Source organism: Ambystoma mexicanum, chromosome 6q (genome assembly GCF_040938575.1).
Source record: "Ambystoma mexicanum isolate Mex_15411 chromosome 6q, UKY_AmexF1_1, whole genome shotgun sequence".
NCBI classification, from domain to species: Eukaryota; Metazoa; Chordata; class Amphibia; order Caudata; family Ambystomatidae; genus Ambystoma; species Ambystoma mexicanum.
Window position 1 is genome coordinate 655,046,253 of NC_090937.1, and position 18,090 is coordinate 655,064,342.

General features: G+C 50.7%; 1 protein-coding gene across 11 annotated transcripts in view; it reads right to left on the bottom strand.

Annotated features, from left to right (window-relative positions):
• Positions 1–18,090, bottom strand: part of BLTP1 (bridge-like lipid transfer protein family member 1) — a 2,946,455-nt gene that overhangs the window by 1,466,943 nt on the left and 1,461,422 nt on the right. For all 11 annotated transcript variants that reach the window (XM_069631149.1, XM_069631145.1, XM_069631146.1 and 8 more), the window contains exon 40: positions 1,309–1,549. In XM_069631149.1, coding sequence (XP_069487250.1) covers positions 1,309–1,549 — 241 coding nt within the window. The remainder of the gene's footprint in view (positions 1–1,308; positions 1,550–18,090) is intronic.

Genomic DNA, 18,090 nt, shown 5'->3' on the forward strand with positions numbered 1-18,090 from the left:
CAGCATCAACAAGAGGGGAAGAGGGGAAATAAATCGAATACAATGGACAGACAAGTGGAGAGAAGTCAGACTAGAAGGAAAAAGGAGGACTGGCTTGAACTATAGGCAGAACCCGAGCAGATCACTCAAGACCTGGGAGGTGGCCGGAGTGTTTGTTTTGTGGTGCATTGTTTGATATAAATGCCAATAAAAAAGTAAATGGAAAAAAAGAGCATTAGCACCCCAATGGCTACCAATCAAGTAGATTGGGCTACTAATGCAGTAAACTGGCTTTTGCCTCTGGTGAAGCCAAAACGAAATTACAGCTGTCACCAGCCTACTCTCTAAAACCAATTTTGGGTGATCAAAATGGGGCACTTATGGGCTAGCATCGACTCATATGCTAAAACAGGGTCATAGTGGGGGGACTTCAGCGAAGTCCTTCTGACCACAAAAGGAGGCCAGAGATCCTAATCACCAAAAACAAAACATGTAGGGGTCTGTAAAAGGGAGAGCAGAACACCTCACCACCCCCCTCCCCCGAAAATGTTATTGTGAGCGGGTTTGAAAAGTCCAGTTGCAATGGCAATTCAGCAGAAAAAGAATGGAAAGAAAACCTTGGAACATGCACCAATGCAACTCAACATACAGGATCTGCATGCAGATATTAGAAATTAAGTTGTTTTTCACAAGTTGGATTTCCCCGCACCACAGGACTTTTTTTTATTTCTTGCAATGATGAAACATACTCTTATAGTGTAGGAGGATATTGTTGAATGTTCAATTGTGAGTGCATTGACACATGGGCTATTGTACCCCAATAGGTGTCTTATCAGTGGAAATAGTCTTGGAAAGAGACAAAGGAATAAACTAAAGGACATACAAGATATTGCTGATGCGCTTTGCAGTGGAAAAGGTTTCGGCAGTCCAATGCCTGGCACCATGGAATCTTTAAACAGATGAGAATGTGCATTAAATACATCATATTCCAAAGTCTTGAAAGTGCATGTGACATTTTCAAAAGGATGCAGGTTTCAAGTGTGAACAAGGCACAGTGCCTGCATTTTGTTTCTTACTGGGCTCATAAATCATCTCCTAGTTATTCCTTGAGCATTTAGAAGACTACTTTTGGAGCAGGGTCCACATCTTTTCCAATTGGTAAGGAGCTGGAGTATGATCATTACACATCTGTCATGCACATATTAGGGCCCAGTAGCCGTCAATGAGTAGCTTGCTGCAGTTTCCCCATTTTAATGTTGGCAACACTGTATAATTAGCATAAACATTGACTAACTATCCTTTACTTAAGAGTACAAAATAAAGCAATACCTGCATCAAACTCATACTCCACTCCATCTGCACTTGTGTCACTGTGCAATCCAGCTCCATTGTCCAAGCCTGGTGCATCTTCATCCTCTTGTACTGCAGGAACCAGTGCCTTCTGTGGTTGAACTGGTCTATTTAAGCGTACTGCTTTAAAAGTTGGTGTCACTACAATGAATTTCATCCACTGTCTAGCTAAGGCTACCAGACCTTTTTTTAAAGTCACCAGGGCAGGAAGACCATCACTCTGTAGCAAAGGAAATCAAAACATGAGCACAAATCGACAAATAACCAAAATAAATGGTTTTAAATACAGATAAGCACAACTTGCACAACTTCCTTTTTCCACTTGCGATGCTTGCTATATTTGCACTTTATAATTGAGAAGATCGTTATTTTGAAGTTAACTGCAAATGACTGAAATATCTTTCATGATTTTGTGGAGAATCAAAATGAATGACCGGTTATTGTAGATACATATTGTGCTTTTGAATGATATACTTTATTGTAGTGCCGTTTCTTGTGATTTTGGTGATTTGAGTATTTTAGCATCAGAAATTTGATCTTGGTTTCAAACAGTGGAATCTATCTAGCATATTAGGTACTAAACGATACAAACATGAAACACATGATCATGAATAGCTATCAGTAGTGACAGTCCAAATCTGCGGGGTAGAATATTTTCCCCCAGGAAATGCAGAATCCTTATGAGCATAGACTTTCATAATTCTCTGCTAACATGAAATGTAAGACTCCCCAGAAGTATGAAAAATATTTCTGCAGTTTTTACTTGGTTTTCCTTAGGTTTGGACTGCCTCTACACCACCCTTAACAATGGATTTGGATGGAACAAGTTACTTACCTGTAACTGTTCTCCAGCATGGGTCTGGTATGGATTTACATGCTCATGAAAATTCCCCGTCGTCAGGCTGGGAATCCTTGGTAAAGAAAAAATCAGTATCAGTTTCGTTTCTGATCTGTCTTTCTTAGCAGTAACCAATCACTGGTCTCTGGGTCATACTGCCCCCAGCCAATGACTGCCCTCTCCCTAAGCCCCTCCCCTGGCAACCATCCTCAGATTTGGTAGCACGTAAAGTGGCAGTAGGACCAAGTGAAGAGCCGCAGAGGGGAAGCAGGGAGGGTTCGCATGAGAATCCATGCCAGACCCATGCTGGAAAACAACAGTTACAGTTAAGTAACTTGTTCCTTCTCCAGCATGGGGTCTGGCATGGATTCACATGCTCATGAATATAAGAATACATAGCAGTACACACATGCACAACCACAGGAGGTGGCAAAGCTCAACATTAAGCATTACATCAACTCAACATTAAGCAACTATTACCCCCTCACCAGGCCCACCTTCAGGCGAACAGGTTGCGCAGCACTGCTTGGCCGACCCTGGACTCCTCCCTGGAATCCCGGTCAACGCAGTAGAACTTCGTGAAGGTGTGCGTCAACCTCCACGTAGCAGCCCTGCAGATGTCCAGCAGGGGCACACCAGATAGGAACTCCGTGGTCGCAGCGATCGCTCTGGTCGAATGGGCTAACGGACACCCGGGCAACGGTCGGTTTGCCAACCGGTGACAGATGCAGCCGGAGAGCCATCTGGAAATGGAAGCCTTCAAGAGGGCCTTCCCTTAGTTCACAGGTCCAAAGTTCACAAACAACTGTGATGTCTTCAGAAAACTCTTTGTGCGGTCCACGAAGAACAGCGCTCTAGCTACATCCAGCGAGTGTAAAGTCCTCTCGGCCTGCGACGAGGGCGACAGGAAGAAAACTGGCAACACCAAGGGCTTGTTGAGGTGGAAGTCCGACGGATATCGTACCCTCCAAACTCTAGTGCTGCAGGAGCCAGGCCTGCAAGCTCAGTGACCGCGGGTCGTGATGGATGATGGCGTCACCTTCTCTGGAGAGAAGATCCGCGTCCGTCGGCAGCTTGACTGGGAGGGACGCTGACAAGTCCAGAAGGTCCGGGAACCAGATCTGCCTCGCCCACGCCAGTGCGACGAGGATCATCCTGCATCGGGACCTCTTGAGTTGGTTGATGAGTCGCAGCAGCAACGGCAACGGGGCGAACGCATACAGGAACAGGCTGTCCCAGGGGAACGAGAAAGCATCGCCCCTGCTCCTCGGCTGGGGAAACCAGCTGGTGAACCTCTGGGACTTGGAGTTTGTCGCCGTCGCAAACAGGTCGATCTGGGGTTTGCCCCATCGTTGGAAGAGTCGATCCACTTGATCCTGACGCAGCTCCCACTCGTGGCCCGAGCGCAGCTCCCTGCTGAATGAGTCGTCGTTGGTGTTCTTTATTCCTGTCAGATGGAAGGGCACCAGAAACATCCCCTGGGCGACGGGCCAGTGCCACAGATCCTGGGCCTCCTTGGATAGGGCTGGGGATCTGGTGCCTCCCTGCTTCCGGATGCAGAACATTGTGGTGGTGTTGTCGGTGAAGACCCTCACCACCTTGCCCTTGAGGGAAGGAAGGAACGACTTGAGGGCCCAGGAGCTCCAGGATTTTGATGTGGAGTGACTTCACCTCTGGGAGCCAAAGGCCTCTTGCGTGGAGATCTCCTGTGTGCCCTCCCCATCCCTCCACGGAGGTGTCCGTCATCACCGTCTCCTGACGTGCCGGGGTCTGAAAGTCCATGCCCACCGCGAGATGCGCGTGGGTGCACCACCCCAAACCGTTTGGCGGAAGGCCTCATTGAGCAGGATCCTGTCTTCGAAGCTTCCCGCCGCTTGCATCCAACAGGCATCGAGGAACTCTTGTAGAGGACGCATCCGTAGCCTGCACAGGTGCACCAGGTCGATGCATGAGGACATCATGCCGGGCAGGGGCTTGATGGACCTCACCCTAGCCACGTCCGTGGCCAGCAGGCGCTGCACCTTGCCCAAGATGGCCTTCGTCCTCTCCTCCGACGGAGAAGCCAATCGCGCCACTGTATCGAGCTTGGCTCCCAGAAACAGTGCGACCTGCGACAGAACCAGGGAGGACTTCGAGTAGTTGATGGAGAATACCAGATCCGTGAGCAGTTGTACGGTCTTCGCTGTGCGTTCGACAGCGAGTTCTCTTGTCCTTGCACGGATGAGCCAATCATCCAGGTAGGGGTAAACGTGGATCCCCGCAGGCGCAGCCGCGCCGCCACCGGTGCTAGGCACTTGGTAAACACCCTGGGCACCGACTTCAATCCGAATGGCAGGGCCTTGAATTGGTAGTGCCGTCCTTGGACTACGAACCTGAGAAACTTTCGGTGTCCTTTTAGAATGGGGATGTGGAAGTAAGCATCCTCCAAGTCCAGCGACGATAGGAAGTCGCCTTGCTCCAGCTGTCCCAGCACGTGCTGGAGGGTGACCATCCTGAACTTCTGGGTCTTGATGTATTTGTTTAACCAACGCAGGTCCAGGTTGGGGCGCCAACCACCTGTCTTCTTTCTGACAAGGAAGTATCTTGAGTATACTCCGGAGCCCCGGAGCCTCTTCGGGACGAGCTCGATGACACCTTTCTTGAGCATCGCCCTTACCTCTAACAGCAGTTGAGGGATGTTATTTTCCTTCCTGGCCACGGGAGGAATGCGGAGGCACTTCTTTAGAAATTCGAGAGTGTGCCCGTGGGCCAGGGCATCCAACCGTCAGTGGAGATGAACTCCCACACACTGATGAACTTCGCCAGCCGGCCTCCCACCGGGGTGCTCCGGTGGGGGCCCGACGCTATGGCCGGTTCAGTCCTGCGTGGAGGCGGCCTTGCCGCCTTGGCCTCCTTGGCGACGATGAGATCCTCCTGACTTGCAGCGTCCTCTGTAGGCCTCCTGCGACGAGGAGCGGGCCGCCTGGCGTTATGATGAGGAGCCGCCGCCGGATCCCTTGGAGGCACCCTGTCTGCCTCCGGAGTTCCGAAAGGGCGGCCGTCATTGCTGCAAAACTCCCAAAGCCCGAGTCGTCTTCGTGTCGGTCTTGATGGCCTGAAGTGACTCATCCACTGTCTTTCCAAACAGGTTGTTCCCGTCGAAGGGCATGTCTAAAACTCTGGTTTGCACGTCCTGGCGGAAATCTGTTGCCTTGAGCCATCCCTGCCGTCGAAGGCAAACACCGTTGCCCAACTGGCAGAACCCGGTGTCAGCGATGTCTGTGGCAACCGTTATGGCGTGGTCCAACGCCACCTCACCTTCCTGCAGGATCTCCAGGGCCTCCGCCCTCTTGTCGTCCGGTAGAAAGTCCGGCAAGGGAGCGATCTTGTACCACAACTCCCTGTCGTAGTGGGCCACAATCGCTAGGGCGTTGGCCGCCTTAATTGTTGTCACCGCAGACGAGATGACTCGTCGTCCCATGGCATCCAGTTTATTTCCCTCGCCGTCAGGTGGGGAGGTTCAAGTTGAAGCTGTCGCCCCCGCCGCTTTCTTCTTGGCCTTCGCTGAGACGACCGAATCCGGGGTCGGCTGTGCCCTAAGACACAAAGGGGCGGAATCGGGGACCCGGTACTTCTTGTCGTACCGATCCCTCTTGGCAGGCGTCATGGACGGGTTCTTCAGGAGCGCAAGTCCCTCGTCCTGGATATTGCTAAGCAACGGCACCGCAAGGACAGTCTTCCTCTTGGCTTCATGCCATTGATAGAGGAAGCCTTCCTTCTTCTGTTCTTTGGGGCAGAGCTGGAAAAGCTCGGATGCCCTGGCAATCATGGCGTGGAAGGAGCCAATTTCGTCGGGCGGGGAGGCCCGAGGGGGTGGTGATGGAAGGCCCATCCCGTCGTCACCACCATTGTCATCCGTCCCCATCGTGGCCGTATCTGTCCCTGTGTCATCCCTAGGATCAGAGGAAGGAGATGAAGGCTGAATGGGCCGCAAGGCTGGAAGGGTGGGGGGGTGGTAATTAACTCTCCTCCGCTTGTGTGGAGGGCTTCCCAACAGGCCCGGTTCTGCTGGGTCGTCCGTTGTGGGTAGAGGCAACCTCGTCCTTATCTCCGTGCATAAGGTTTGAATGGCCACTGAGTTGTCCTGAGGCTCGGGCACTGGTTGCGACGGGCGTGATGGTTGCTCCTCCTCCACGGGTGCCTCGTCGGCACCACTGTCGCTCTCTTCATCCGCCTCCTCAGGGTTCCTCCCGTGGGACCGGACCTCCTCAAACCTCTTGGTGAGGCCCTTCACAACTTCAACCAGCTCCTTCTCAGAGGCTGTATCCGTGTCTGTGATGGCCACCGCCCCCCCTCTTTTTCCACTGTAGTCTTCACGGGGGTCTTATCGATGGGCTGAAAAGAGGATTCCCTCTGCGGTGGCAGGGAAACTCTGGGCCTCGAGGTCGCCTCCACTGGGGTAGCCTTCACAGGCTTCGCCAGGGTTGCCACGACTCCCTCAATAGAGGCCTTAGCAGGGTGAATCAAGGCCTTCACCACCTTGGCACGCTTGAGGCCTTCACCTTGGGCGGAGGGTCACCGCCTTGCTCCCCCTCGGATGATTCCTTTGAGATCGACCGGGGCCTCTCCAGAAGCTTACCCGGGTTCTCGGATTTTCTCTTCCCTGAGCCAGAGTGTTGGCTCGTGGTTGATGGCGTCGGTGAAAGTGCACCCTGCCTGGCAGCCGAGGAGCCCGACCCTTCGGCGCTCCCGGTGCCCGCGGACTTGTGGTACTTTGCCTTCTGTTGGACCCCCGTCGCCGAGGCGCCCTCACAGGGCTTAGAAGACCGCTCAGACTTCTTCTTCTTCTCACCTGCTGGGCCCTTCTCCAGCCAGCTGGCGAGGCGGATCTGACGATCCCTCATAGTCCATTTCGACAAGTTCTTGCAAAACGCTCAGTCCTTCTCCACGTGGGTTTTGTCTTCGTGAAGGCAGTAGAGACATCTTGAATGCTCATCCTCCTTGAAAACATTCTGTAAACCGCATCCAGGGCAGTTCCTGAACAGCTTGGATCTAGGCGTCGAGCTCCCCTTGTCCTGGGCCTTGTCCACGAGGTAGGCCTCAGATCTTCTGGAATCCTTCAAGAAACGTAACTCGACAAAACTTCGCCTTGAGGGGCGTAGAAAAGTCCGAAACGGGTCCCCGTTGATCGGAAGTAGCAATGGTGGAGCTTAAGGCTCGATTGACCGAAAAAATGAGATTAAACTCTTTGAAAAATCACAAAATGCAGTAAAAGCTCGAGAGCTATAGCACAAGGACTCCCAACACTTGAACATGCAGTAAAAATCTGAGGATCGCTGCCAGGGGAGGGGCTTAGGGAGAGGGCAGTCATTGGCTGGGGGCAGTATGACCCAGAGACCAGTGATTGGTTACTACTAAGAAAGACAGATCAGACACGAAATTGATACTGATTTTTCTTTACCGAGGATTCCCAGCTTGACAACGGGGAATATTCATGAGCATGTGAATCCATGGCAGACCCCATGCTGGAGAAGCTAGCATGTGTCGTAATGTAAGAGGGGCTAGCTATTCGTGTGTATAAAATGTATAATTAGATGAACGTGGTATATCTGTAGTGCTTGTGTATCATGTCATACTGTTATATTACTACTGTGCAAGTGTAATCCACTTCCCCATAATCACAGCTGTGCCTACATTTTAGAGGCTCTGAATGACATGCATTACTTACCGTAAAAGCATTTCTGATGATTTTATCTGCTTAGATTCACATGCTGTGCATATAGTTCGACATCCAGTGGTCACCGTAGAGTTATGCATCTTGTCTTTCGAGAATCGAAAGGAGACGTCAACATGGGCGTGCCTGTAACACTATCCCTACGTGACGTGTAGTGTACCCAAAATCCCTCACGCGTCGAGGTGCCTCCGATTGTATTATTTCAGCCGTGAGGGAGCCTTATGACTATCGTGAGTGAGTACAGAAAAGAGAGAAAGTAGTAAGAAGTCTATGTTCCTTCCATCCGAGCAGGAAAGAAGGGTGGGCGCATGTGAATCTAAGCAGATACAATCATCAGAAATGGTTTTACGGTAAGTAATGCTTGTTAATCTGCTTAGAATCACATGCTGTGCATAGACTAGCGAGCAGTACCTGGAGTTGGAGGTGGGTTGTGAGAAGGAAGAGTAGTGAAAAGAGGTCTTAGTACTGCCTGTCCCACCTGAGAATCAGACCTAGAGTTAGTGTCTAGGCAATAGTGTTTTGCAAAGGTGTGTACACAACTCCAGGTTGCCGCTTTGCAAATGACTCAAGGGGAACATTTGCAATGAATGCTATGGAAGCCCAAGTGCCTCAAGTAGAATGTGCTCTAGGCTTGAAGGGCAGTTCTCTCTTAGAAAGAGTGTAGCAGAGTGTAATGCATTTGACAATCCACCTAGAGATAGTGGATTTGAAGACTGCATCTCCTTCCCTTCCTGCTGCCACTGAAACGAAAAACTGATTAGTTTTACTTAGTGGTCGAGTTCTTTCCAAAACATGACTGCTCTGCGTACATCAAGTGTGTGCAGGCTTCTTTCTCCCATGCTTGAAGGGTTTTGAAAGAACATTGGTAGTTCTATGGATTGGTTCACATGGAACTTAGAAATGAATTTAGGCGCATACCTAGGTTGAGTGCATAGAACCACCTTCTCTCTGTGAACTGTTACAAAGGGGTCTAGGACTGAGAGTGCTTGTAGTTCACTTACTCTCCTGATGGAGGTAATAGCTATTAAAAAGGCAGTCTTATAGGTGAGAACTTTAAGACTCGCTCTATGCTTGGGCTCGAAAAGAGGCCCCATAAGTCTAGTCAACACCACGTTTAGGTCCCATCCGGGAGCCTGGTTAAATATGGGAGGGTGAATTCATTTCACTCCCTCCATGAAAGCCTCAATAACTTCTTCCACCACAACACTTTCTGTTGTGACGTAGTGTAGGGTGAAAGCGCAGCCAAGTGAACCTTTAGAGTTAAAACCAGGCCTGAGTCAAGGAAATGAGTTAGGAGCAAAACAATATCTGTGGGAGAGCAGTTAATAGGGTTAATCCTCATCGAGTTGCACCAGATGACAAACCGTTTTCACTTACTGGAATAGCAATATCGAGTGTTAAGTTTTCTTGCCTCCCTGTCCATACATCTTTGAGGGAGTTATAGGTGCCCAAACTCTATGACTTCAGGAGCCAGGCCGCTAAATTCAATATCAGCGGGCATGGGTGAAGAGTCTCTCCTTTGTCTTGCGACAACATGTTGTACGGGCAAGGCATTTTCACTGGAGGAGATAGAAACATCTCCATCAGATGAGCGAACCAGGGTTAGCGGGCCAACATGGAGGCCACCAGTATCATCGTGACTGGTTCCTGGCGTATCTTGTGCACTATCTTGTTGAGTAGGGGAGTCGGGGGAGAAAAGCGTAAACAAATTTCCCTGAACATGTTATCCAGAGTCCGTTCCCCTTGGAACAGTTCTTGGGGTGCCTGGAGACGTAATCTTAGCATTGAGCGTCCTCAAGGGTTGCGAACAAGTTGATCTCTGGGAAGCCCCATTGTGCAAAAACATTGGAGACGATGGGCCTCATTATGAACCTGCCGGTGCGGAAACAATGGTGGCAGTAAATCCGCCGACACTGTTTCCGGACCGGCTGATTCTGAGTTCGTAAGAGTCCCCTGTTATGAGCCAGTCGTCGAGGTAAGGATAGACCGGGATGGATTGCCTGTGCAGGTGTGCTGCTGCCACCGCTAGTACCTTTGTAAATACCCTTGGCGCGGATGCTATGCTGAAGGGTTGTACCTTGCACTGATAGTGCATGTCTTGTATCATAAATCTGAGGTATTTTCTGTGCGCCGCAACATTGAAATACGAAAGTATGCATCTTTCATGTCCAGTGTTGCCATGTAATCCCCCTGTGAGAGCAGGGAAATTTCTTCCTGCAGAGTGACCATGCAGAACTTTAGTGGCTTTACAAATTTGTTTGATGGGCGCAGATCTAATACAGGGCGCATGGTTAGATCCTTTTTGGGTACAAGGAAGTACACTGAATAAATACCTTATTTTACCTGTGACAGAGGTACGACCTCTATGGCTCCCTTTTCTTGTAGTGTCTCGACTTCCTGAAGAAGGATACGCTGATGGTCTGGTGTTAGTCGCCTTGCTCATGGAGGTCTATCCCCTTGCATGCCTGAAGGAACGATGTTAACCGCCCCCCGACTGGGGGGGCATGGGAGGGGACCTGAATCTTCGGGTCATTTTGAACCTGATGCCGGGGAGCCTCTGGGGGTAGAGTTCCGGCCCCTTCCTTTCCCACGACGCTGACCCCTCTATGGGTACGGGGTGGTGTATCCACTGGTTCCCTGTGGAGAGGAGAGGTGTACTGTTGTTGAGGGAAGCATTGGCCACGAAAAATCCATATGGACCCAGATCCTCATCTTGTGGAGGGTCTTTGTGTAATTTGGTCCAGCGTCTTTAGGGTATCATGCTCCTTTTTTGTGGTCTCGAGGGCCTCGTCGACCGCTCTTCCAAACAGGTTGGATTCTGGTTTATTTACAAGTGACCCAAAGTTCCTTAGTCACGTGTGTCTCTTTAGGAGTGTGCCCTGAGCAAGAGATCGATCCGCTCTTTCAGCGGAATCTAAAGTGTTCTTATGTATACTTTGGTTCACTGGTCTGTCCTCAGTCACTGTGGCCAGGAGACAAGTTCATAGTGGTTCGGGAACCTCCTGTAGGCCTTCTTGTAACAAGGCCCACTGAGCGTCTGCGTAGCTGTCTAACAAGGTGGTATTGTTGGCGATGCGTGTAGAAAAAGCTGCTGCTGCCGTGACCCTCTTCCCAAGGGCTTAAAGCCTTTCACCTTCTTTGTCAGGGGGTGCCTCGCCGGTTGACAAAGGAACCCCTGCCCTCTTTCTTGTAGTGGTCACCACCAGGGTGTCTCGGGTGAAGTGACCTCTGATATAAAGGGGGCATGAGGGGGAAGGCCGAAAAAAGCTTTTCTATCCTCGGATTAACACCTCTTGTGAGAGCAGGTGTTGATAACGAGGGAGCCAGATGCTTTTTAATCAAGTTGAGGAGAGGAATACCCTGGCTGGCCGGTGGCTTCTCTTTAAGAATATCCTCCACAAAGTCAGCTTCAGGGGCAGCTTCATCAGTGGCGAAGTGTTCTGCTGCTTTGCGCAACATGCCGTTAAACGTCCACTGGCGAGAGCTGTCTAGTGGGAGTGATCCGGGGGGAATCCAAACACAGGGCATCAGGATCTGGTGAGGGATCCGGAGACTGCCAAGGCTGAGGGTCACCCATATCCTGGTTTTTTCCCACCCCTCTATCGGATCATGCATGTCCTCAGGATTGATGAACTGATCTTCATCCGGAGTGTCTGCAGGAATCTCTTCCTCAGTGAGGTCATAGGTCTACATATCCTCTTCCTGAGAGGGATCAAAGAGTCTTGGGAATTTTGCTACAGGGTCCAAAGGGCTCTCATCCTGTGGTCTTCTTGGAGTGGGTTGCTCTGAACGGGTAACAAACCTGTCAAGCCTCTCCATACAATTTTCAAGCTTCTCCCTAGTCCAAACAGAAGACCCAAAAGTGTCTAGAGGTGGAAAGGGATCCTCTAAACGCTCTTCTGCCGTTAAACGACGAGATTTTCTGTCTCAACAGCGAAGAAATAACTTCCTCGCCCTCCGAAAACTCCTCCCGGGGGACCGACAGAGGTGGCGTGTCCCTGTGCTTCTCTTTCGACTTTGCGGAGGGTTCCGGTACTCCCCATAGGCTATCCTTGGATTTCAACGGAACCTTGGCCTTTTCCTTAGGCCTCACCGAATCCCTTGACTGCCGCTTATGAGAGTCGGCGGAAATAATTCTTGCTATGCTATCGGCAACGTCCTCCGCAGACGGGCGGCGCGTAGCCTCGGCCTGCGATTACGAAGGTTTCGGCAGAGCCTTCTTCGGCAGAACCGGGGTCTCGGCAGATGCCTTTTTCAGCAGTGCTGGGGTCTTGTCTTCGGTGAACGCCTGCTTTGACGGAGCCGGAACCCTGTCGTCACTGGATGCCTTCTTGTGATGCATCTCGACAGAACCTGGAATATTAGAAATAGCGCCCTTTGTCTTTGAGAGCCCGGTCGCTAGGTGCATATGCGGCTGTGGGGAGGGCTGGCGATCTTGGCGGCTGGCGGGTACCGCCGGAACTTTCGGTGTACCCGTTGATGCTGAGGTCTTCTTCAACTTGGTTGAATGTTCGTCTTTGTCGCCAAGGTGTATATTCCCCATAGCAGTGCCTGAGCTGTGCCTGGCGGGGTCGGGGACAGACTATGCGGAGCGGGAGCGCTCCGACGAAAGGTCAACGACCTCCGGTTCAGAGGTATGTTCGTCACTATTGCCATCGTCACATTCGGTGGTTGCAGCAGCAGGAGATGACTCGGCCTTCGACATCCCGTAGGCCACAGCTTGACTCGGCGCTCCTTCAAAGTTTTAGGACAGAGGAGCTTGCAAGCCGTGCAACCAACTTTTTGTTGTGATCGAGGGACAAGCAAAGGTTACACCATTTATGCTTATCTCTCCAAGGAAATTTGCCTTTTCAAATGGGGCAAAACCAAAATGGAGTCCTCTCCATAGCTGAAGATAGGTAGAGTGACGAAGACCAAAGAGAAACGAGCGAGGAAAGGGAAAGGCATTCTCAGATTGTACAAAAATGTCCACCCTGACCCCACTCTCTCTACTGTGTAGGCCGGCTGGAAGTCCCGGCCACGTGGTCGGCAGCGCAGACTGGATCACCGTCCGTCGAAGGCCTGTTGGTTTAGGTTTCCGGCAGAGATCTGGAACAGCTGTGGAAATAAGGGACGGATAGGGTGATCTTAACTATCTATTATAAACTATTCGACCAAAGGTCGAAGGGACAATAGGCAGCGTCTCTGACGAACCCCACTTAAGGCAACCAGTATGCTGGCCGGAAAAAAACAATCTGAGGGACATCGACGCGTGAGGGATTTTGGGTACACTACACGTCATGTAGGGATAGTGTTACAAGCACGCCCATGTCGACATAAAGACAAGATGCAATACTCTGCTGTGACCACTGGATGTTGAACTATTTGCACAGCATGTGATTCTAGGCAGATTAACAAGCATCAGAAGCTGCTTTTCGTGGCCAGTAAAGCTTCCTGGAATCTAAGGGGTTAGGCTTTCAAATGAGTAGCTGCTGGCATGACATCATGCTGATAGTTCATTGGTTGGGTGGCTCTGCACTGCAGTGACAGGGTCTGGCAGTAGGTGGCAGCATGTTGTCTCCATGGGAGAACCAGTTTCCCAGTGACTGCATGGCTGACATTTTACTGATGAAACGACTGTGAAGACTAATTGACTATTTTATGGAGAGTGATGCTCTGAACAGAGTCCCTGACTGAGAGGAGTCCTATTGACAGAGTGTGCCTTTTTGCCTACAGGCCTTTGGCACGTCATAAGTATTAAACTAAATGTATTAATATTAAACTATTTAGATTTTCCTCAGATTCTCCCCTCCCCATCTGGTCATTGGTAATGGAAGAGGGTCATTCATCCCCTTCCATTGCCGTGGCGCACAAGTAGACGGTAGATCACCTTTATTTACCATTGACTCTCTACCAGGCACAAAAAGACGTTGTGGTAGTGGTCTTGCTGGTAATTGCAGCTATGGGGTCTGCACTTGGGCAAGACCTTGCTTTTTATTTTGCCCCCAAGTTGCACTTTCTTGGAAAGTTGACTACATATTTCAATTAATGGAAGTAGAATGAACTGAAAGGGTCGTCAGCTGCCTAGAATCTGGTGATGGAGAGGAAGTAATAGTGACCCTTTATATTTATTTATGTTTTCAAGGAAGTGCAGGCACTTCACTTCAAAACAGTTAAACATTTATTTTCAAAGGGCCATGGTAGGGGGGGTGAAAAGAAGGGTATCTCTGATGTTCCCTTCTCACCTACTTTTGCATGTAATGCCTGAAAAGGTCCATAACTGACTGGTGCGTTAAACAAATCTACCACTACTGTAGATAAACCATTGCCAAATTCACAGTGATGGTGGAAATGGCTGACAAATGTTTTAAAAAACACCTTTTTAGGTTACTCTCGGCAGAGGTGGTATTTCTGCAATATCTCCAGACATATTCCAGAAATGCCACCTGCGCTAGCGGTAAACTCTAAATTGGGAGGATTTTCAGAAATACCGCTGGCGGAGTTGGTAACTTTTTCCAGCGGTATTTCAATAGAAGAATCTCCCCAGGGGTGTGGCCAAGATGGCGGAGAGGTAGGACGCCTTACGCTTACCTCGCCCGACAATCGATCCAGCCGCGATGCAGACGGCGACCTGAGGATCCCTGAGAGTGTGCCTCCCGCGGTGTCACTGTAAGCAGGGGCCGCAGCGCAGCGAAGAGGAGACGGGGTAGAGCCCATCACGCCATCATAGCGGCTGCCGCGGAGTGTGTTGGCTCTGCAGTGGAGTCGAGGGGGCAGCCGTGAGCTGTGCGGCCCCCTGAGCAGCCTGAAAAAGAAGTCAGGTGTGTGCCGTATGCAGGAGCCGGATGACTGTCCCCCCGTGGGGAGAAAGAGTGTAGTGCTCCTTTGCGAGGGCAGGTTCCTGCCGAAATCCCAATGGCCTGCAGCATAAGAGGCAGTGAGTTCGGGGAGCAAAGGCTACTGGGACCTTTTACTTCTGCCAAACGCTGCGGAGGGGCAATGATTGGAGCGGCAGTGAGGGGGGACCTGTCTCCGTGCACAATGGGTCCATAACACCAAACCCCAATGATGGGCAATGCAGGGAGGACCCCATTCCTTTTTTGCTGAGACCATCATCCTGGCTGCTGGAGATGCCTGTGAACCCTAGATATGGGTGGCGGTGAGGCCTCTGAACACTGCCCAAGGGGGCAAGAAGAGCTAGGTGTGTGTGGGAAAGGTGAACTGTGGTGAGCATATTCGCAAGGCTAACCCTGCGCCACCAGCTAATTCCTCAACAAAAAAAAAAAACTTAAGTCCTGGGGCGTAAGAGGAGAGGTGCCTGCTAAAAAAGAGGAGCAGACAAGAAGTGCCCACCACCCCGGAGCTGCGCAAAGACTTCCATTATGAGGCAGACTGTTAAAAGCCTCAAAAAAATCTAAAAGCTCCAGTATTCGGCATTTCGGTCGGCGCCCGCCAGGCAGGACACTCCAGCAGAAGCTATGGCTGCGGATAAACCAATGGAGCCATGCTCTGCACTGTGTGCCGCTTCTCACGCCAGAATTTCTTACCCAGTCCCTGGACTTGCATGAAAGGGACAAAGGACTTGCTGCACTCAGAAATAACAGCTTTGAAAGGAGATGTTGGAGTCCACCACCAAGATCAGGAGGAAGGTAGTGGCATTGGGAGACAGGTTGGACCATAATGAGCGCTCCCTCACCATGCTTGAAAAGGACATGAGAGAGGGGTCACGAGGGATCAGCCCTACAGGACAGTAATGAGAGCCTTGGGGCGAAGTGTGATTACCTGGAGGAACAGGGCGAGGTGAAACAACCTTAGAGTGAAATTCTTGCGAGAGGGGGCTGAGGGGAACTACAACAAGGGCTGTATCTAGGAGCTCATGTCGCAGGCAACCCCTCCTCCCCGAAACGATCAAGATGGATGGGGTGCACATAGTGGGCCCAAAGACAGACGACAAGAACTCCTCTCCCCCAATAATATTGTGGAGAAATTACATGACTACAAAGTCAAGGATGCAATCCTGGGAGAGGCAAAGAAGGTAAATCATTCAGTTTCAGGGCTCCACAGTCCAAATATTCCAGGACGTCTCACAGCCCACCCTAGCAAAGAGAAGGCTTCTTTAACCCATCACTGAGGAGCTGCGGCTTCAAGACATCCAGTACAGATGGACCTATCCGTTTGGCCACCAGGTCAAGGTGAGGGATGCAGTGCACACAGTATTCACGGCAAGGAGAAGGAGCGCGGCTACTGAAAATCACACTGGGCGAGGAGGGTGCCGCACAACCTGCCGCAGCCATAGATGCGGCCTGAGGAGAGGGCTCCTGGCGCAGGGTGCCATCAGGGAAAAAAGAGCCGACCGATGCACGGGAGCCGGGGGGGAACCGGCAGTTCAGTTCTGCCTGACGACATCTAGTTCACAGCATCGCCCATGGGCGAGGAACTGTTCTAGCAGTCTTGAGGATGGTTAATCGGAGTTGGGAATCTCACAATGTTTTTGTTGTTACATTTAGAACTCGACCAGTTAAGATGGGCCAGGTCCTGCAGTGATTTCTCGCTACGTATAGCAACCTATTGGCAGGCCGGTTTGTATGGGAGGGGGGAGGCGGACTATCTTCCAGAGCAGGTACTTTGCTGACTGGCAGATATATTGGGGGTATTTTAGGAGTTACTAAGGCGGCGTGCCAATGACAGTAGTTTTCATAGGGAATGTATTCCACAGGGTCAAAGCAGCATTATTTTTCAGAGGTGGGTCTTGTTGGGCGCATGGGGGGTGTGGAGAAGAATGGGTATGTTATGGTTAACGATAAAATGCCCGTTCTGAGTCACTTTGTAGTGCAATATGGTGATTAACTTAGGGACTTTACACACCCGTGGCCTGAACACCCTGGGTAATGCTACATGGCTGTTTAGGGAGCTGAATGGACCCCAGCTGCACATAATAGCGCTGCAGACAAAACCTACCTATCAAAAAAGGACCTGGGATGACTCAAACACAAATCCTTCCCACACCAGTATCACTCCTCGTCGGGCAGTAAAAGGGCGGGGATGTCACTACTAATACACAGAGAGGTGGGATTTATGCATATAGCAACCGGCAAGGACACTGAGGGTAGGTATGTAATGGTGGAGGGTAAATTCCAGGGCAGGCGAATCACCATGCTGTCGTTCTATGCCCCTAATTTGGCACAGGAACATTTTATGCTGCAAATGTTGTAGGGGGTTGGGTTAAGGGGACAAGGGGAGGTTCTCCTAATGGGCGATATGAACCTGGTAATGGATGGTATCAAAGACAGGTCAGCTCTGACCTCTTACTCCACCACAGGCTCGGCATCTTCCATTCTTAAGAACTACATAATCTACCTGAATGTGGTGGATATATGGCAGAATTTACACCCTGATAGCACTGCCTACACGTACACCTCACATGTACACTTATCGGCATCGCGAGTCGATTGTATTTTTATCCCGACGGTATGACTCACTTAGTCTTCTCCACAGATATTGAGCCCATGACTCTTTCGGGCCATGACATGGTGACGGTGAGAATGAAGGGAGGTGAGAAGGGCAGACAAGTCCTATGCTGTGGCTCCCACCAGGCGACAACTCAGGCTTCTGACCATAGCCAAGAGTCAGTTGAAACTCCCGAGGACCCAAAAAGCTGAAAGAACTATGCTCAGGATTTGCCACAAAAATTAGCAGGGTAATGTTCTGGAGACACAGTTAGCTCACCTCCTTAGGCAGCAGAAAAGCAGGGCATGTATCTACTCCATTGCTGCCGCCCAGGGGAAGGAGTGGGGGGATGAGGATAAGAACAGGGAGTTGTTCCACGCCATTTACACAGAACTTTACACCTCCAGCGCTCTGAGGCATACGGATATATAAGCTTAGAGGGGGTGGATCTGCCTCGATTAGCGGGAGGGGCAAGAGAATTTCTGGAGGCTCCAATAGACCCGCAGGAGGTTTTTCAAGCTATCAAAACTTTGAAACCTAACAAGGTCCCAAGCCCTGACTGCCTCACGCCAGTCCCTGGGTCAAATACTGGCCAACCCCCTTGCGGACGTGTTTATCTCGGTGAGAAGCGGTGGCCATCTTCTAGCCTCAATGACAGAGGCCCAGGTAACCCCTTTTTACCTAAGCCAGGCAAGTATCCCAAGCTCTACTCATCCTATAGGCCCATAGCATTATTAAACTTCTACTCCAAGATATTCACAAAATCGATCACCACTAGGTTAGA